The 21,734-nt window shown below is 36.5% G+C and overlaps 1 protein-coding gene across 1 annotated transcript in view; it reads left to right on the forward strand.

Moving 5' to 3' along the window:
- Positions 1 to 21,734, forward strand: part of phex.L (phosphate regulating endopeptidase homolog X-linked L homeolog) — a 151,071-nt gene that overhangs the window by 118,459 nt on the left and 10,878 nt on the right. Inside the window, exons 13-16 of the mRNA XM_018246265.2 lie at positions 8,409 to 8,486; positions 13,821 to 13,924; positions 14,589 to 14,647; positions 18,175 to 18,229. Of these exons, the coding sequence (XP_018101754.1) occupies positions 8,409 to 8,486; positions 13,821 to 13,924; positions 14,589 to 14,647; positions 18,175 to 18,229 (296 nt within the window). The remainder of the gene's footprint in view (positions 1 to 8,408; positions 8,487 to 13,820; positions 13,925 to 14,588; positions 14,648 to 18,174; positions 18,230 to 21,734) is intronic.

Genomic DNA, 21,734 nt, shown 5'->3' on the forward strand with positions numbered 1-21,734 from the left:
TTTAAAGTGAGACCTTAGAAGGTGTGGAATTCTCTCCCTGAAGTGGTCATTATACCAGATACATTGAATACTTTCAAGAAAGGGTTGGATGCTTTTTTTAAGAATTGAGAAAAAACTGGGTTATTGATATTTTTTAAGTCCAGCCTTAGGGGCACATTTACAAAGCTCGAGTGAAGGATTCGAATGAAAAAAACTTCGAATTTCGAAGTGTTTTTTGGGCTACTTCGACCATCGAATGGGCTACTTCGACCTTCGACTTCGACTACGAATCGAACGATTCGAACTAAAAATCGTTCGACTATTCGACCATTCGATAGTCGAAGTACTGTCTCTTTAAGAAAAACTTCGACCCCCTAGTTCGGCAGCTAAAAGCTACCGAACTCAATGTTAGCCTATGGGGAAGGTCCCCATAGGCTTGCCTGAGTTTTTTTGATTGAAGGATATTCCTTCGATCGTTGGATTAAAATCCTTCGAATCGTTCGATTCGAAGGATTTAATCGTTCGATCGAACGAATAATCCTTCGATCGTTCGATCGTAGGATTTGCGCTAAATCGTTCAACTTCGATATTCGAAGTCGAACGATTTTAGTTCCTAGTCGAATATCGAGGGTTAATTAACCCTCGATATTCGACTCTTGATGAATCGGCCCCTTAGTGTTTGTTGCCTTGATGACCTTTAGTACAGTAAACAAGGCAAATGTTTATAACTTGCTTCTTTCCAGCCACTCTATACCACAATTGTCATTGCCTTGTGTTGAAATCATCAGATTGCTCCTAGCCTTTATTTGTAATTCAGTATATTCATATTTTTTTCCAACTATCTCTAGCAAAACTCTCAAAACATTGGGTAATTCAGTTAAACAGTAGGAGATTAACAAAAAAATAATGCAATTCTCTAGAAACATAAGTGACTCACATACCTAATGCCGCGCTGTCAGTTATTTATGAGTAATTAAATCAACATTGTATGAAGATAAAAATCAATAGGGCTTTGAAACAGCGTTCTTTATCATTATTTACGTCTCATGGGATGCAGTGATGTACAGTCTTCTGACAGCTTGCTGGTTATAATGTGTTATAAAATCTGGCACATACAAATGGACTCTACTGTAGCATCCAGTAAATTTGCACCTGGCAAAAAAATACAAACTGGTGGCTTATATAATCACAAATGTGTGCTTTATATATGGCTAATATGATATATTGTAAACTCATATATTCGGTGTATAGCAAAAGCAGTAAATAAGTAACCTGAGCATAGTTTAAGGGCATGTGAAGGCAAAAAATAAAATCCAATTTTTACTTTCTTTAATGAAAAAGAAACCTATCTCCAATATACTAATATTAAAAAATAAATAAATACCGTTTTTATAAGAAACCTGACTGTATGCAGTAAAATTCTCCCTTAATTTACTGCTGTGGATAGGAATTGTCAGATGGTCCCCAACTGCTCTGCAGGGAAACAATCATACTTATGAACATCAGGGGGAGCCTCCCTCTTACTTCCCAGCCATGCAGAACTCAAGCAGCTTTTTCTGCATGGCTGTGAAGTAAGACGGGGGCTCCCCCTGCTGTTCATAAGTATGATTGTTTTCCTGCTCAGCAGTTAGTGACTGCCGCTCCCCCGGCCTGGGGGCTGATTTGCTAACACATCAAATTTATCTCCATTTTTTATGAAAACAAAGTTGACCAAAACTCCCTTCCAGGCAATTTAACTCATTTATCAGTAAATGTTTCTCGAAAAATGTTGTGACAAAATCTAGTATCAATTCGTATTGTATGATTGACCCTCCAATAACTAGATTTTATCGAGTTTTTGCTGGGAAAACTCTACTTTTTCGGTTTATCTAACAAAAACCCAGACTTTATCGAATTATCCAGCACCAATCACAAAGTCAGGAAAAAACTTCAGGGACATCTGCCATTGGCTTGACCTCGACAGGTTTGACATGGCTTATTTTCGGATCTTCAGCAGCTTTGGAGTATGATAAGTCTCTAAAAATTAGTTTTTATTTTTTCATGAAAAATCATATTTTTCCCCCTAAAAACAATGACCAGAAAAATATAGGTTTAATAAATGGGCCCCAAAGTTAAGGAGGGGGCGTTCATGGGGGTAGAGGTCAAACGCCAAGAGGAGGGCCCTTAAGTTCAGCCCTGGTGGGTCCTAGAATGCCTCAGTCTGACCCTGATTGCTAATGTCAAAAGTTATTAGACACTTGTAAGAGCGGTTCCATCTATGTCAAAGGCATCAATGCATCTTTTGCATCCATTACATTTGTAGATACGGTTTATGTGTAACTATTGCTGTAAAGGTTCTAACAGGATATATGTGATGCTACAATAATTTATAATAGAACAGCATGTAGGCTAGTATTATATATTAGAATACATAACAAAATAGCAGATGACTCTATAAGAGGAGACATAATTCATGCTCTGTAATACTTACCACTGCATGACAGTCAAGTCATTGCCAAATGTGAGAGATGCTAGTCTCCATAGTGACAATGCTGTATGATTTTTTTGTAACAATTTATAAAAATGCAGCGTTCCTGCAGTTACATTCCTCTCATGCCTGGGTTAAAAAAAAAGTATTGGTTATTGGTTCTTTCCAAATGTGTTGAGCATTGCACCTATCAGCAGCTGGATGCACCATGCAAGGGTTATTTATCACCTGCCGCAATACACACAGATGTTATCAAACTGCAACAAAAAAATCTTAAGTGCTCATCATTCGTATCAGGTCATATAAAAACAATAAGGTTAAATATTTGTGACAAAATCCGATATATATATGTGGATATTTACAGCAGGTGGTGATGTAGCAAAGCACAGCTAAATCCTAAAATGGACCATGATTAAGCTGCGGATAAGCCTTATATACAAGTGTCTTTACTTCACATTTTTCAATTTGCATGTTAGCCTTCAAGGGAGAATGTGGATGAGGAGATGCTTAGAGACTACATGATGTATAATTTATGCAAATAGAATCTTGGATAGATGACAAAGGAATTCCTAGGCAGAATACTCAGGCAGAATATAAATGGCTTGACTGCACAAAAAAAAGCTGCACATACAGTATATTCAAGATAAATTATACACTGTTGTATGCCAAGAAGGGAAGCACCACATTAGATGGGGTAAATACATATTATACACATCAGTACATTATTTAGATTTTTTTTAACCCAGAATAATTCATAAGTAGAGTATGAATTAGAGTTGCTCCTATTCCAAAATGTATTCAGACGGCTCAACGCTACTACTCAAAAACATAATTTGTGATAAAAACATACCTCTAATCTGAATAGTAATCTCTAACAGAATTGTAAAATGTGTATCATGAATACATGAATGCTTGGTTAAAGGAGAATTCAACCCCTAGGCGCAAAAATCCCTCCCCTGCATTGGCCCCCTCCCTCCTACCCCCCGGCCTACCTCCCCCCCGGGCAAATGGCCCTAACTTTTTACTTATCCCTCCTTCTAGGTCCTCTCCAGCAGAGTTCACTGCAGCCATCTTCTCCCGAGCACTCTTCTTCCTGTATTCAGTGGCGTTTGGTGGCGCATGCGCAGTAGGAGGCATTTACCGGTAAGGATCTACTGCGCCAAATGTCACAAAGTGTCCGAGAATAAAAATTGGAAACTTTGTGATTTTCGGGCGCATGCGCAGTTTGAGGCATTTTCTGGTACAGAGCTACTGCGCATACGCCTGAAAGTCATGAATTTTCTGATTACTTCGTGACTTTCGGCGCATGTTCAGTAGATCGAATGTGCATGCGCCACCAAATACTGCTGCTGCAACAGGAAGAAGAGCGTTCGAGACAATATGGCTGCCATGAACACCGCTGGAGAGGACCTAGAAAAAGGGGTAAGTAACAAGTTAGGGCCATTTGCCCGGGGGTAGTGGTGGAGGGAGGGGGGGATTTTTGTGCCTAGGGGGTTGAATTCTCCTTTAAAACAGGGGTGGGATATATATCATTTATGCTTAGTGTGTATCTCAGTTAGGATTTCTCTAGAGGGAGAGAAAGGTGTACAATTAAATTATTACCTAGAAAGTAGAGTTTTCTGGAGTATTGCCCATAGTCAGTGGCAGGTCAAGTTCTAATTGGTCCTAGGCCCAACACAGTCATATTTAGGGATTTGGCCAGTATTCAACCTTTTTCAGCAGGATTCAATTTGTACCCTTGTCCCATTGCACCCTAGGCAGCCACCTACTTTGCCTACCCCTAGTTCTGGCCCTGCCTGTGGTCTTTTCATCTAATGACACAACAAATAGAATATAAGAAAAGGTTAAAGAAGAGTTGATGATCAGTCTCATTTACTAACACTGAGCAAAATCATCAAAGTGTTATTTGAATAGTCCCAACAGTGGCTGCTAATAAATTATTGTCTAAAAAGCGCAGCAACTCGAGAGGTGAAAACATAATTTTGCCTCTTTATAGGTACCTGGTAAGGCCTCACCTGGATCATGCAGTTCAGTTTTGGACTAGAGTCTTTAAAGAAGGATATAAATGAGCTGGAGAGAGTGCAGAGACGTGCAACGTAACTGGAAAAAAGGATGGGAGATTTAAACTATGAGGTTAGACTATGGGTTTGTTTTCTGTGGAAAAAAGACGCTTGTGATGGGACAAGGTTGAAGGTTTGAACTTGAGGAATCTTTGTAAAATGTCTTTTTTGAACCCAAATTAACTACAGTATGTACCTATCACATACATTTTTGACCCTCCTTTTGTCTGTAAAACCCTCTTATGAATTTGTAAAGGATTATTATGTCTCCTTCCAAGCATCTTCTCTCCAGAGAGGAGATAAACTTTTGATAGTGTTTCCATGTAATGTAGTTGTTCCATGATTTTTACCAGTTAAATAGCACATCTTTAGACTTTAAGCTCATTAATACCTTTCCTATGACCTGGGGGGAAAAAACCTGCACTTTTGAAATTTCCCATAATTACAACTTGGCCTCCTTGCGATGATTTTTCAATTTGTAATAGTAGCTTGCACTCATTTGCCTCAGGTATACTGGAAGGTTAATACTATATTGCAATTACTTGTCATAGTTATTGATTTCCAACTGAAATCTCTATCCATAAGGTCACACTATCGCCAATACTAGATTTGACAATGGTTTCATATTAAGACAAATACCTTCACCTTTTTATTCCCTATGTTGCTTATTGGCTTTGCATTGAATTAACCTTCTCGACAAAGGCCTAAAGTAATTGTAACCGTGAGGTTAAGTGATCGGCCTTTGATGTGAGATCTCATGCTGGAGACCCTGGTTTGATTCCTTGTGGCAATTTCTTGTGACATTGTAAAAGCCACTTAATCTCCTGGTGTCCCAGCATTCTTAGGGGTGTATTTATTAACAATGGAGACAAACATTACCGATGACCTTACCCATAGCAATCAATCAGATCTTTGCTTTTTTTTCTAAACTGTAGGTTACTGTTGAAATCTAATTGCTGATTCATTGCTATAGGCAACATAACTAGTGGTGTTTTCTTCCAGTGTTAATAAATACGCCCCTCAGTGTGCCTACAATGGCTGCCTTGCTTGCTGTAAAGTGCTTTGAGTCCAACGAGTGGAAAAGCAATATATATATTATTCTCTTTCCCCCTTATTAGCCCCTATTGTAAAAGTGATATCTCACTTTGTCTCAATGTCCCCCATATTAAATCCCAGGTTTTTATCTTTACCATTTTTCCCAGGATACTTAATAGATCGAATTTGCTACTTCGACCTTCGACTTCGACTTCAAATCGAACGATTCAAACTAAAAATCAATTGACTATTCGACCATTCGATAGTCGAAGTACTGTCTTTTTAAAAAATACTTTCCCCCTTATTAGCCCCTATTGTAAAAGTGATATCTCACTTTGTCTCAATGTCCCCCATATTAAATCCCAGGTTTTTATCTTTACCATTTTTCCCAGGATACTTAATAGCCCCATCTTATTGTTTCCAGCTCTTCTGGTAAGATCCCCCCCCTCCTTTTTTTGGCAGATCACATGTTCTTTGTGCTGCTTTGGATTTCTGGGCCCTGGCCTTTATACCCAACATTAAGGGGCAGATTTATCAAGGGTCGAAGTGAATTCGAGGGAATTTTCAAAGTAATTTTTTGGATACTTCGACCATCGAATTGGCTACTTCGACCTTCGACTTCGACTTCAAATCGAACGATTCAAACTAAAAATCAATTGACTATTCGACCATTCGATAGTCGAAGTACTGTCTTTTTAAAAAATACTTCGACCCCCTACTTCGGCAATTAAAACCTACGGAGGCCAATGTTAGCCTATGGGGAAGGTCCCCATAGTCGTCCTAACAATTTTCTGATCGAAGGAAAATCCTTTGATCGATGGATTAAAATCCTTCGAATCGTAGGATCGTAGGAAAGCACTAAATCCTTTGACTTCGATATTCAAGTCGAAGGACTTAAATTCGGCAGTTGAATATCGAGGGTTAATTAACCCTCGAAATTCGACCAAAAGTAAATTTGCCCCTACGACTTCGAATTTACTTAAAAGTAAAATAGTTTGAATCTTCGAATATTCGATAATCGAAGTACTGTCTCTTTACAAAAACTTTGATTTCAATAGAAGTGCTATGTTAGGCTATGGGGACCTTTTCAGCATTTTTCTAAGTTTTTTGTAGTCGAAGTAAAATCGTTCGATTGTACGATGAAATCTTTTGAATCAACCGATTCAAAGGATTTAATCGTTCGATCGAAGGCTTTTACTTCGACCTCAGAATACCCAAATTCGATGAAAAAAGTTTGAATTCGATATTAGAATTCGAAGTATTTTAATTCGATGGTTGAATTTCGAAGTATTTTTTACTTCGAAATTCAACCCTTGATAAATCTGCCCCCAAGTGGCTGATTTACTAACTATCAAATTTAATTTTTTTTCCATGAATCTCTAAAAATTCATGGTTTTCCCATTTTTTTTAAAAAGCTTTAAAAATGCGAAATGTATTTGGTATAAAAACCATGAAAACCGCTAATACAAGACTTTGCCAGGTAAAAGTTGTCAAGGTCCTATAAAAGTCAAATGTTTTAGAGGTATTCACATTTTTTTTCCAGATCGTTCAGCGTTATTTTCTGGTATTACTTTTTTAAATTCGGATCTTTTAATAGATTTCATGGCATTCATAGTTTTAGGGAAAGTGATTTTAGTTGTGGTTTGAAAAACCTCTAAAACCACTCAAATGAGGCTGTTGATAAATAGGCCTCGACATGTTTCTTTAAGGAAAGAAAATTGGTTCATTATTCTCTTACTTTTTAATCCATTTTAGATCCATCCACCATGTATAGAAACAAGAACTAATGGTTTTTAATGGAGACTGAAAGGACTTACATAGAAAAAAGAACCCCTTGACAGGTCTTGAGGTGGTTCTGTCACCGGCTGTTAGATACACCGGCTGCTTTCTCCATGCATTAATTACTGTTATTGCCATGCGGAAGATATTATATGTAAATGTATTCAGTTTTATGCAACAACTGCACTTTATTAGTATAGCCTGCTTTCAGCATTATGCATGTTGTAAATCCTTTCCACTTGAAGGTTCATAATAGGAAAATATGAGTAAATACATCTTAAAAGACCAGTAATCTAAAGTATAAAGCCACCGATTTAATGTCCCAAATGTATCTGTACAGAATCAATATCTGTCAGAGGTCACATTGCAGGAAAAGCTTTTAATGCATTATGATGCCAAGCAATATCCAACTGTCCTCGTAAATATGATTGAAATAATTATCTGTTTATTCATGTTTGTGTAAAATGATGTTCTAAAGATCGCTAAAAACTGTTAACCATGTTTACCAGAGGCCATAAATGTTACACATCAACACATTTTATAGAACAAGATTGAATATTCCACAAATATTAAAATACAGGTCCTAGAGTTATAAAAATTCTCTTTACATAAGCAAAAATAGGCTTTATTTTTGGACATGCTTAGATTTTTAATATTTATTATATTTACTGTGTATATATAATAACTGTTTTAGTATTATTTTTGCCAGTGTTGGGGCTGTTCAATGTCACTATGGTTTCCCATTAGCTTGTGCAAAGGCAAGGGAGTTCTTTCTCATTGTACTGAATTTACTAAGACAGCGAGGCTGATTTATAGGAATTTTTAAATATTTTTCGAATTTGAAAAAAAATATCTCGCAACTCAAATAACTTGATCATGAAAAAACATATCAAAACCTCCTTGTACTCTTTATTTTAAACAAGCATGGAAAATTTAAATTATCCTTGAAAATAGCTTAAAATGTGAAAAAACATCCATTGACATACAGAAACATATATTATATATATATATATATACACACACACAAATACAATTACAAATTAAATATACAAATTATTTTCTAATACTTATATTGTTTTTAATTCCAGGCAGCAACGGTTATGGCAAAAGTTGGGTATCCAGAATTCCTGTTTAATGAGACCTATTTAAATGAAGATATCAAAATGGTAAGTCGGTAACTAAAGTTATAGTCATTCAGGACTGGCTATTAACTAAGTCTCTAGATGACAAATGTGTGTATAACCAACGTTACTGCTGGGTAATCACTAATATTAAACACTTTCTATTGTGTCTAATAGACACCAATTAGGGACAATAGAAGCAATTTGGGTTTTCGATTGATTGAGTTTTTCTGCTATTCGATTTATTCGGCTTAAGTAAAATCGAGCATGGGAGTTTGGTTGTGTTTTTTTTTTATTAAATATGAGACAAATTTGGATTTTAGTAAATAACCTCCAAAATGTTCTTAAAAAAATATATACTGTATACTGTATATATGTTAAATGGTATGGGACCAAGGGTTTTCCAGATAAGGGGTCTTTCCATTATTTGGATCTCCATACAAGAAAAATAATATAAACCCAATAGGATTGCTTTGCCTCCAGTAAGGATTAATTGAATCTTTGTTTGGATCAAGTATAAGGCACTGTTTTATTGTTACAGTGAAAAAGAAAATCATTTTTAAAAACTTACATTATTTCATTAAAATTGAGTCTATGGGAGATGGCCTTCCCATAATTTGGATAACAGATTTCCAGATAATGGATCCATACTTGTATATATATACAGGTAGTAATACACTTTTTTATTTTTTTAAATATATTTCTGTCTCGAGAATAGGAAGCTTTTAAGCATCGTTGCTATGCTAATCATAATTAAATACATCTACTCTTTGGTTATACACAGGGCACCACTGAGTTGGAAGCGTATGCAATACCATCAAACATGAAACAGTTCATAAAATATAAATGCTTTATTTCGTTTCTCGCTTAAATAATGACTGAAGAAATGTATCAAGTTAGACTAATTGGATGGTTTAAATTGCTTTATGAAGTTCAATAAAATATTTCAGTCTATATTTTCCAAGTCTTGTTCTGCCAGAAAGCACTTTCTGACCCATTCACTGGAGTGAACTGTAATATAAAGTGCTCTTCAGTGCCAAATTCTATACCATGGCATAAATAACTCATAGGTCGCATAGTATGTACTTACGTACATTTTTCTTACCAGCCAGTCAATAGTTTCCTTGTGAAATTAGAGATAAGTGTCTTGTTATGGGATTGCATAATGCTTTAATGGGCTACTAAAGCAATGATTTTATACAGATTTACTCTCACTGATGGCACAGTGCAGATAACAGTGTCATTAAACAAGATTAGGGTTAACCTTAATGTCTGCTTTTTGGAAAGCATTTTAAGGCACTTGCTTAAAATGATAGCACTCTTGAGCATACTTAAAATTGACCAGCATTTCTTGGCTACTTAATTACAATATAAAAAGCTTGGTAGCCTAGTCACTCTTTCTTAGAAAAGAATGGCTATTTAATAACATATAGAACATCACAGTAGATACAAAAACACTGCTATCAGACTGAAGAAATAAAAACGTGGTTAGGGGTTCTGTAAATGAACCAGTTTCAGATTCTGCTTTACACACTCATCAGTCACTTGACCAATGAAAGCCATCAACATCCTATAACCCATATAGGAACATGGTGGAGACTATAGCAAATAGTTAAAGGGGTTGCTCACCTTTGAGTTAACTTTTAGTATGATGTAGAAAGAGATATTTGCAATTGGTTTTCATTGTTATTTGTGTTTGAGTTATTTTGCTTTCTATTCAGCGGTTCTCCAGTTTGCAATATTAGCAATTTGGTGGCTAAGGTCCAAATTACCCTAGCAACCATGCATTGCGAGACTGGAATATGAGTAGGAGAGGCCTGAATAGAAAGATGAGTAATAAAAAAAAAAGTAGCAATAATACATTTGTAGCCTTACAGAACATTTATTCTTTAGATGGGGTCAATGACCCCTATTTGAAAGAGTCAGAAGACTATAAAAACAAGTAATGAAGACCAATTGAAAAGTTGCAAGAGGCATACAACGTCTGATTAACAGACCAAAGTCAGTGCCAGGAAATCAACATAAAGCAGGAAGGGAACAGGACAAGGGCTCAGGAACAAGGCAAGGATACAGGAACTCAAAGTAGGAACAAGGCAGCGTTCAGGCATGAGTAGCAGGCTAGTAGCAGGCTAGGTCAGGCTGGGCAGCTCAGTAACCAAGAAACTGGCTTAATTGCTTAATTGGAACAATGAGGATTATGTGGTTGGTGGAGAAAAGGGAGCAGAAAGAGTGGAGTATTAAATGCACATTGGGAAAACCAAGCAATATTAGAACAAAGAGTGCCTGGTGGCTGAATAGAAAATTGCACCAACCAAGAAACATATAGGCCAATGTTTGAATCCAAGCAACTCCTGACACCAGCAAGACACCAGGAGAAAGCTGGCAAAAACACATTGAATTTAAGCAGTTATACAGAGAAAAAAAAATAAAACAACGGGTGAGTCACCAGGACCAACAGGAGCCAGAGTAGATGAGTTGCCAGGGCCAATAGGAGTTACAGCGGGTGAGGCGTCAAGACCAACAGAAGCCACAGAGGGATAGTCACCAGGAGCCACAGCAGGAGAGTCACCAGGACAAACAGGAGCCACAGCCAGAGAGTTGCCAGGACCAATAGAAGCCACAAGAGGAAAGCCATCCAAGATAACAAGATACTATAAGAGTCACAGTCTGCAACAAGGTGACTACTACCAACACAAATAATGAAAACAAGCCTAAAAGCAAGGGCATATTAGGGCAGACATGTCCTCAGGCCCAAAAACCAGGGCAGTCTGGGCAGGCAAGGCTGCTGGCCAGAGGCTGGAGCAAGCAAGGCTCCTGGCCAAGAGGCTGTAGCAGGCAAGGCTGCTGGACAAAAGGCTAGTGCTTGCAAGGCTACAGACCCAGAGGCTGGAGCAGGCAAGGCTGCTGGCCCAGAGGCTGGTGCTGGCAAGGCTCCTGGCCTGAGGACTGGCCCAGAGGCTGGAACAAGAGACTGTTGTACTGGCCCAGGGGCTCAAGCAGGAGACTGGCGTACTGGCTCAGAGGATGGAGCAGGAGACTGATGTACTAATCCAGAGGCTTTTAGAACAAGGTTGTAGAGGTGCTGGCACAGAATCAGATGGCTGAGGTGCTGGAACAGAATCAGATGGCTGAGGTGCTGGCACAGAGGCTGGAAACTACACAGATATTTGTAATCTAGCCTGAACCTGCTGTTTTTTTTAAAAAAAAACTTATATCAATTTATAGTTTTGAAATTAAATCTTTTTTCAATATGTTTATGCTTAGTTTGCTGAGGCATACTGTATACTTTGACTCCTGATTAGTTTGCTGGGATAATGATGCGATGATATGATGATGAAATGATGATATTATGATGATATGATGATGATTATATGGTGATGATGAAATGATGATTATGAGATGATATGATTATGATAAGATGATGGGGATATGATGATGATAGGATGATGATGATGGTGATTATAATATAGTGAATAAAGTACCCCCCCTTGTAAAATATAAGGATATTATAAGTTACAGAGGAGTTTCATGACCATATCAAAACACGAGGCCGAAGGTCAACAAAGGTCATGGAACTCCGAGGTAACTTCTAATATCCTCATATTTTGCAACTGGGGGTACTTTATTTATTATAATACACACGTTTCAGTGAGTTATGTGATGTGACATGATAACAATGATGATGGTAGTATGATGATAAGATGATAATAATGATGATGAGATTATGACATGATGATGGTGGTAGTGATGATGATATGATAATTAAGATGACGATGGTGATTTGATTTTATGATGACGATACATTGATGATTATGATAATATGGTGATGATTATGATGATGAAATTATTTGCTATGTTGATGATGATGATACATTGATGATTATGAAAATATCATAATCATCAATCATAATAGATGATTATGACGATGATATACAGTATGTCGATGATGGGATGATGATGATTTTATCATTATGATGTGATGATGATGATGATATGATTAAGATGATGATGGTGATTATGATATGCCAATGATTATGATGATATGATTTGATATCTTGATAATGTGATGATGAGATGATAGTTACATAGTTACATAGTTAAATGGGGACAAAGTCCATCAAAGACAAAAGTCCATCAAGTTCAACCCCTCCAAACGAAAACCCAGCATCCATACACACACCCCTCCCTACCTTCACATAAATTATATATACCCATACTTATACTAACTATAGAGTTTAGTATCACAATAGCTTTTGATATTATATCTGTCCAAAAAATCATCCAAGCCATTCTTAAAGGCATTAACTGAATCAGCCATCACAACATCACCTGCCAGTGCATTCCACAACCTCACTGTCCTGACTGTGAAGAACCCTCTACGTTGCTTCAAATGAAAGTTCTTTTCTTCTAGTCTAAAGGGGTGGTCTCTGGTACGGTGATCCACTTTATGGGTAAAAAGGTCCCCTGCTATTTGTCTATAATGTCCTCTAATGTACTTGTAAAGTGTAATCATGTCCCCCAACCTTGTAACCTTGTAACCCTCATAATTTAAGTCTTCCATCCCTCTAACCAATTTAGTTGCACGTCTCTGCACTCTCTCCAGCTCATTTATATCCTTCTTAAGGACTGGAGTCCAAAACTGCACTGCATACTCCAGATGTGGCCTTACCAGGGACCTATAAAGAGGCATAATTATGTTTTCATCCTTTGAGTTAATGTCCTTTTTTATGCAAGACAGAACTTTATTTGCTTTAGTAGCCACAGAATGACACTGCCCAGAATTAGACAACTTGTTATCCTTCTCATTTAAGAAAACTCCCAACACACTGCCATTTAGTGTATAACTTGCATTTATATTATTTTTGCCAAAGTGCATAGTCTTGCATTTATCAACATTGAACCTCATTTTCCAGTTTGCTGCCCAGTTTTCCAATTTAGACAAATCACTCTGCAAAGTGGCAGCATCCTGCATGGAACCTATAGTTCTGCACAATTTAGTATCATCTGCAAAAATAGAAACAGTACTTTCAATGGTCATTAACAAACATGTTGAAAAGCAAGTTAGACTAACAACACTGGTCCAATTAGAAAATGTTCCATTTACCACCACTCTTTGTAGTCTATCTTTTAGCCAGTTCTCTATACAGGTAATGATAAAGATTATGATGGTGATCATGATTATGATTTTATATGTTGATGATATGATGATGATATCATTATGATATGATAAAGATGATGGTTATATCTAGAATTATAACGATGACATGATGATGATTACAGTATATGATGATGAGATGATGTTGATATGGTGATGATTATGATGATATTATTATGATGATATTATGATGATGATGATGCATGTTTTCTATCGCCTTGTAGTTGAAATTCTCAGAGTCAGACTATTTCGGGAATGTCCTACAGACTCTGTATTTCATATCTCAATCTGATTTTCATTGGCTGAGGAAAGAAGTTCCTAAAAAGGAGTAAGTTCTATAAGAATTTGTATTGACTATTTCATTTGTTAAAATTGTTTAATTTCTTTACAATTGAAATTGCAAATAATACCCCTATTTTACACCTATTTTGTTGTTGAGAAGCACTTATGAGAGGGCTAGTACCTGGCATTAAATTACTGGCATATACTGTATGTAATCCACATGCTGTAAAGCTGCAGACTACAGTGATATCAAAGTAACTATGTATATTGGTGGCTCACAAGATGATACATTATTTTTAAAGTCAAGTGCCAAACTGCCTTGTAAACAATAAGAACTGTACTTTAAAACATTTTGACACAAATACCTTTAATAAAGTGGTTTTACACAAAACTGACTGCAGGAAAATTGCAGGGATAGCAGATGCACTTGTGGGTGTGCATGTGCCCTATTGACTAAGGCAGGCTTGCATAAAGTACCTCAATTGATCACAATAAGAGCACCAGCTTTATATGATAGTTAAACAGTGCTGTTCTATACACAAAAAAAAAATATCCATCTACTATAGGGTGACATTAAGATACATAATAAAGCTCTAAATCAATGTTGCAGTTGTTCACTTTTTTAATGAAGATTTTGTTATTGCTGGACACAATTAAGTGTCTTTTCACATGTCACAGAAGTAAAAAGACTTTACTATTTTTCCATATAGGTGGTTTACAAATCCAACCACAGTCAATGCATTCTATAGTGCATCAACCAATCAAATCAGTAAGTAATAAAATCTTCCTTTTAATGGTTTGAAATTGTTTTGGTAGATATTGTTTAACAGTCCAGGAAACGTATCACAGAAATTTACATTGAATAGAATAAACTTGTCGTAATAATCAATTTTTTGTTAATATTTCCAATATATCAGAATCATCCTATGACATTTCACAAAAAAAATATTTTAAAGAAAAATTTCCTTAATGGCAATAACCAAAATAGTAGTTCCTGGGCTTGGGTGGAGGCCGTACCCCCCCTCACCCCTCCGGATACAATTTTTGTGCCTGATTTGCACTGGTGGACCCTAAGGGTTTGGAGGCCCGGGTGTGCGATTCTGACACTGCTTATTGGCTGTTAGTGTTGGTGAAGGTTTCCTGGTACCATCAATTGATCAAAAGACAGCGTTCAGGAACCCCAATTTTCCCACTGCCCTACTAGGAAGAAGTATTATGAGTAGTTGTTACCAGGATTCTTAGAATACTCTCTCTCTTATCACAGTTTTTAGTTATTATTTTTATTATTACTTCCCATTTGTACAGCAATGGTGATATTTAGTCTCCCTTTCTTTCCATATTTAGCAAATCGATTGTGATCAAATTTACAGTTTAATTTAAATTGGGTTGGGCAGTTTGTGTATTTTCCTCATAAGATTTTACATGTCATCGATACAAGAAACCAGAGTATAACTCAATAGGATCAAAGAGAATAAATTAGAATAAAGAAAATTGAGATATGGAAAAATACAAGGATTTCTTTGGGGCAATTTTAGTTTGACTTTTATACCTTGATTGAAGACTTACTAATGAATGATTACTCTAGATTGGAACAATTTATCTTAAACAAATATGTCAGGATGAAACACAATTAGGGATGACTTCATATTGACTCTGGAAAATGCTCTTTGACTGTAATAATCAGGAGGGAACATAATTAAGTATGGAAATGTATAGGCAGTGCTTACAATTTACTTTGTCTTTTCATTTTGATACTTGTAAAATGTTTTTAAAGGGGTAGTATACTGCTTGTTCCACAAAAGCAATGAATAGGACTTGTGCTGAATGTATTTATTGCCTATGATTGGTCCTTGCAAGTTATATAAGTAGATCTAAGTAGTATCAGTAAGCAACCTACGCCTTTCCCCCTTTGTCACTGTTTGGGTCTAAAAATAAGCACCAAAAGTAAGTCCATTATGAGCATTGGTGATCCAATTATGTTCTTTACAAGAACCAAACATGGAGTAGCTTCAGTTTATCTGTTTTACCCTGATTAGCTAAAGAAATAACAAAAACCATAGATTTTTTTATAATTAAAATGGCAAAAAGTATGTTCTGCGAAGTTCTATTCATTGCACTCATGTTGAACAAGGGGTAATAGTTTTTGTTCAATTGCCCCAAAGTCTGAAACAGCAACTGTATTAATTCAAACAGTATAAAATGAATAAAACTATATTTAGTAAATAATAACGGCACAATGTATCTGATTTCATCTGGTGCCACTGACCCTAATAGCCAGGTTCTAGGTTGTGCAGAGGCAGAAAATAAACTATTGTGGATTATTTTTGCTCTCAAGATACAGAAATGTTTCTCCTTTACATTTATGTTACAAGGCAGGTAAATTTCCAATAGATATAAGAACCTTTTATTATTATTGTGACTTCAAACGCAAACCTTTATTTTCACGAGAGGTTTGTTATTTGAAAAATACTGTAACATACACTTATAAAGTATAAAAATATCCCTTTTCATCTATAGTCCTGAAACCATTTATTATTCAGTGTATCTAATTAGAGCAAAATACCTCACAGCTATGATACACATAATGTGAGCATTAGTTACTTGCTTTAATTTACATATTCCAGTGAATTGTGGTGGCATTCTGACACTATCTGTATGATCCAATTTGTACAGGGACCTAGAGGTGATGAACAACACATTAGAACTCCAAATTATTCATCCTCTCAGCACAGAGATATGGCGAAAAGTCAAAATTAAAGAAGAAATAAATATTATGAAACACAGTGTTCAGCATTTCTTCTTACACTTCCATTTAAAAAGAAGAAAAAAGTGTTAAAGTGCATTCTCTTGCCAAAAAATCTATTTTTCAACAACAAGGAACTTGCAAAGTTGCATTTTATTGTTTGCAGTAGAAAGCTTTCTGGTAAAGTATTATGCTGATGATAAAGTAGACATTAAAATGAAACAATTAAGGCTATTAAAAGTTAGTATCAAACAATGCATTCAGGAATCTATCTAACCAATGAGTTATAAGTATTTGGTTGCTGTTGGCAAAATGCCTCTTGAGTTCTCAGACCTGATTTATAAAACCTAAGAAATTGTGCAAAGTGCATATAAAAAGAGGCAAGGCAGGTGTTTGTACAAAGTCAGCAAACACCTTTTATATTCATTAAAACATTTTAGATCCTTTGACAAAAATGTTGATTCTACTAACATTTTTATTTTTCTGTGCATGAACATGGCCGATCTATAAAAATACATTGGGGTGGGGATGAGGTAGAAACTAGGAGGGAGAGGCAAGAGAAAAGGCAAGAAGTAGGAAAATATTGTCAGTTAACCACTGGTATTAGATATGGTTTGTATTTCTTGGATAGGGAAACATTGGAATTATCTCTATAGTTTATTGCAGGTAGAACTTCTTCCATTAGTTCTGTTCACAACTGACCTGGAAAAATGTTCTTCACCTATTCTCCTAGTTCTGGCATATTTTAACAGCAGTGGTGTAACTAGGCAACGGCGGACCTGGGTACAGGATGCGCACCTGGGCCCCAAGTCTGGTCCTCCCGAATGAATTGTGCACCAGCGTACTGCCGGTACATGTGGAAAAAATTCCCCCTGCCCTGCCGCCTGTAATAAAACCTATTGCACTGGCGAGTCCCAAAGGGGTGGGGGTGCAATCACACCACCTCACCCCCCGTAGTTACACCACCATTCTTATTTTCATCTCACTAGTGGATCAAGAGTCAATGTCAAGTCAACGTTATCCTGAAAATTCAATTAAGTTCCCTATTTGTTTTTAAATAAAATACCTTCCCCAATATGTGCCAGTGATCCCGCAATTACTGAATGATAGTTCTACCCCTGTTTCATTCTCACAATTAAAGCAAGCAAAACAATATACCATACTATGATATCTGTACATGAACTGATCTCCATTTTCTTTTTATACTTTCTAAACCTCACAAACAGAAAATGGGCAGATACAACTTCTTGGAGTCACTTAGGCAGAAGGATTCACATTCACCTTAGACTTGCCTGTGTTTCTATAAAAATAAAAAAAGCACATATTATAATATGTCTAGTTTTACACTGAAGCAATCAGCATCTGCACAGGCTATTAGAAACTTTCAAGAACATATTTGTATCAGTTAAATTACCTTGACATTCTCAGGTACTTTTTCTTTAGTAGATGATGTTAGGTAAGACAAATGATAGAAACAAAGGAATCCATGTTTTAAATTCCTCATAATTAGACATATTTTATGTTATTTTTTAACCTGTGTTTAATCATTGTAGGATTTCCAGCTGGAGAACTTCAAAAGCCTTTCTTCTGGGGAGTACAGTATCCACGGTATGGAAAGCATTATATCTATTTAGAATAGTAGCAGCATACATACACATATGTGATATTTTAGGTAATGATCCTTATCTGTTTGGTATGAAAAGCAGAGATGTATTTAACATATAGACACTCAAGGCATATCTCCCAACTGTCCCGTGTTTTAAGGGACAGTCCTGATTTTGACAGCTCAACCCGTAGTCCCAGATTGTACTGGAATTTCTCTTTGATCTCCTGCACTGAACAGCCAGAAAAAGATACAAAGTTTCTAACTTAATTGGCTTTTGAGAGCCCAGAATATGTTTAAGGTTTATTTGATACCTTTGTAACAATTTTAGATAAACAAAAGAAGCAATTATAACTATTTAAGATAAGCAGGTCTCTTGGGGAAACTGTGACTTGCAGCTTAAAGGGCAATTCACCTTCATTAGCAAAACTGTAATAACACATAAAAACCACAGAAATGTGTTCAGACTTTCATAACCTGCCAAATTTAGTAAAATTAACATGGTAATTAGGGGGTGTGTCGACAAAGAAAATCTGGCATTTAATTGCAGGGTTACCCCTTGCTGTTTATTATTGCGGAAGTGCAACGTTGCAGGGCAAGCCCCTTTAACTTGCTGGATAAAGGGGCTTGCCCCGAAACTTTGTACTTCTGCACTAATAAACACCCAATTTAATGCCTTGAGTGCCAGTGTTTCCTGGTTGTTGACCCACTGGAGGTTGCCGAATCCTCACACACTGAGCACCAGGCTATCCAGCAGAGGGGGGGTCAGGACTGTGCGTAAACTTCATCTGTTTGAATTAGGGGTTGTGGCCACAAAATGGGTGTGGTCAATTTTTCACCCGTCTTTTTATTTCCAAAATGTTGGGAGGTATGTAAAAGGCCTGTGCCTAGGGTAGTGGCTTTAAGGGAGCGGCCTTTAGATGCCTGTATGGTAAAAATAAACTCCCTCTACTACCCCTGTTGTCGGATACTTTGCTATCAAATCCGGCAGCATAGGTGGTGGTGGGGGGGAATAGGGGGTTCCTCTAGTGCCTTGTAGCGGAAGTCATATCTGCTGAGGGGCACTCACAGGTCTGGTGTCTAGGGCAAGAACTGGACCTAATTAGACTATTGATGACCAGACATTCACTCCAAGTGCAACCCCCTTTTCAGAAAGTGGTATTATTTGGTATTTGGTGGTATTATTTTGCTGCTTTAAAGGCAGAAGGCTCAGGGCAGTATATTTGGGAGGCAGCTATGCACATTACACTTAGGGGCACATTTACTATTGGTCGAATATCGAGGGTTAATTAACCCTCGATATTCGACCCTCGAAGTTAAATCCTTCGAGGTCAAAGGATTTAGCACAATTCCTTTGATCGAACGATCTAACGATTCGAAGGATTTTAATCTATCAATTGAACGATTTTCCTTCGATCCCAATTTGCCTAGAAAGCTTATGGGGACCTTCCTCATAGGCTAGCATTGGTGCTCGGTAGGTTTTAGGTGGCGAAGTAGGTGGTCAAAGTTTTTTTTAAAGAGACAGTACTTAGACTATCAAATTGTCGATTAGTCAAACGATTTTTAGTTTGAATCGTTCAATTCGAAGTCGTAGTCGAAGGTCAAAGTAGCCAATTCGATGGTCGAAGTAGCCAAAAAAATACTTCGAAATTCGAAGTATTTTTTATTCTAATCCTTCACTCGAGCTAAGTAAATGTGCCCCTTATTGTTACTGTTAATGGGATCTGGGGCCTTCTGTGTTTCTCACCTCCTGTTCTGGAGAAGGCCAGTTACTAAAAAAAGACCCAAATGACAGGTTTTTTATATAATCATGCTAGACTATAACCAAAGCAGCTCAAAGCCATTAAACACCTCTTTACTTAAATAAATATACAACACTGTCACACAAAGTGATCATCTATGAATTATTTAATGCTCTTATATGAGGCTTTTAAATATACGTAGCTGCTGTTTAAAATATTGGTCCCTTTAAACATTTTATGTTCTTTTCATTCCTCTTTACAAAGGCCTAATATGATTGTCTGCTTAATTGGAGTCCATCCTTAGCAAGCCATTATCAAGTAAATTGCTCCTTATTAGCATAATACTGTTTAAAAATGCGTGCAGACCTGTCTATGCCTGCAGTAACGCAGAGCTAAAGTTCAACGTCCCTTATTTTAGAATTCTGCAGTCACAACATTTTCTGCATTAAAGGCTTAATGAGCCAGTTTTCAGTTTTCCATCTATCGTTTGAACAACAAAAAAAAAGACTCTTTTAAACTCTCTCTTATTCTTATTGTTTAACTTAAGGGATATTAACAGTAATAACATTGATTTGGCTCATTTATTAAAGGGTATTTCATGCTTTCTTTCTTTTTTGTGTTCGTAATTTGCCAGCTCAGGGCTGCCTACTGCTGTGAACACTTTAACTACTGCCTGTCTATTGGCAGAAAAATGCTAATTTTGGAAACAAAATATCTTTCTTACTTACTTTCACTTACAGAAAGTGTTACTGACACTTTTTATGTGTGTATGAAATAATAAAGTAAAAATTCCTGAATATTTCTATAACTAAACACCAATGGGGAAATTTATTAAGGGTCGAAATTTTGAATTAAAAAGACTTTGAAATTCGAATTCAAAAAGACCAACCGAAATTAAGTCGAAGTTTTGGTAGAATAGGTCTGTTTTCGATCGAATAGGTCCGTATTCGGCCGAATTCAAATCGTATGAATCGAAGGAATAGTGCATTCGATCGAGATCGATTCAAAGTTTTTCCAAAAAAGCCTTTGGTTTCTAAAGGTCTACCAATTGACTCCAAATAGGTTCTAGGAGCCCCCCCCATAGGCTAAAACAGCAATTCGGCAGGTTTTAGATGGCGAATGGTTGAAGTCGAATTTTTAAAGAAACGGTACATGATAGATTTCGATATTCTTATTTTTTTTAAATTCGGACCGAATTTGGACTATTCCCTAGTCAAGGTACACAAAAATAGTTCGAAATTTGAATTTTTTTCATTCGAAATTTCACCTTGACCGTTGATAAATCTGCCCCCAAATGTATTTTAGCAGGTATATTGTTATAGTATCCATCAAATCCATTAGAATAATATTTAAGTGTCATAAGCCAGAACAAATGTATTGGTATAGGATCCCTTATACAGAAATCCGTTATCCACAGTTCCACATTATGAAGGCCATCTCCCATAGAGTTCACTTTACGCAAATAATGGTAATTTTTAAAAATGATTTCTCTGTACAGGTATGGGATCCATTTTCACAAAACCCGTTATCCAGAAAGCTCTTAATTACAGGAATACCATATCCCATAATCACACAATTAACATGTTATAAAATAATTTTCTTTTTCCCTATAATAAAACAGTACCTTGTACTGTATCCCAACTTAAGGTATGGTGATCCAAATTACGGTAAGATCCCTTATCTAGAAAACCCTAGGCCCATGAATTCTGAATAAAACAGGTCCCATACCTGTAATAATAAAACAGTAGCCTGTACGTGATGGTAACTA

The sequence above is a fragment of the Xenopus laevis genome, chromosome 2L (assembly GCF_017654675.1).
Source record: "Xenopus laevis strain J_2021 chromosome 2L, Xenopus_laevis_v10.1, whole genome shotgun sequence".
Classification (NCBI taxonomy): domain Eukaryota; kingdom Metazoa; phylum Chordata; class Amphibia; order Anura; family Pipidae; genus Xenopus; species Xenopus laevis.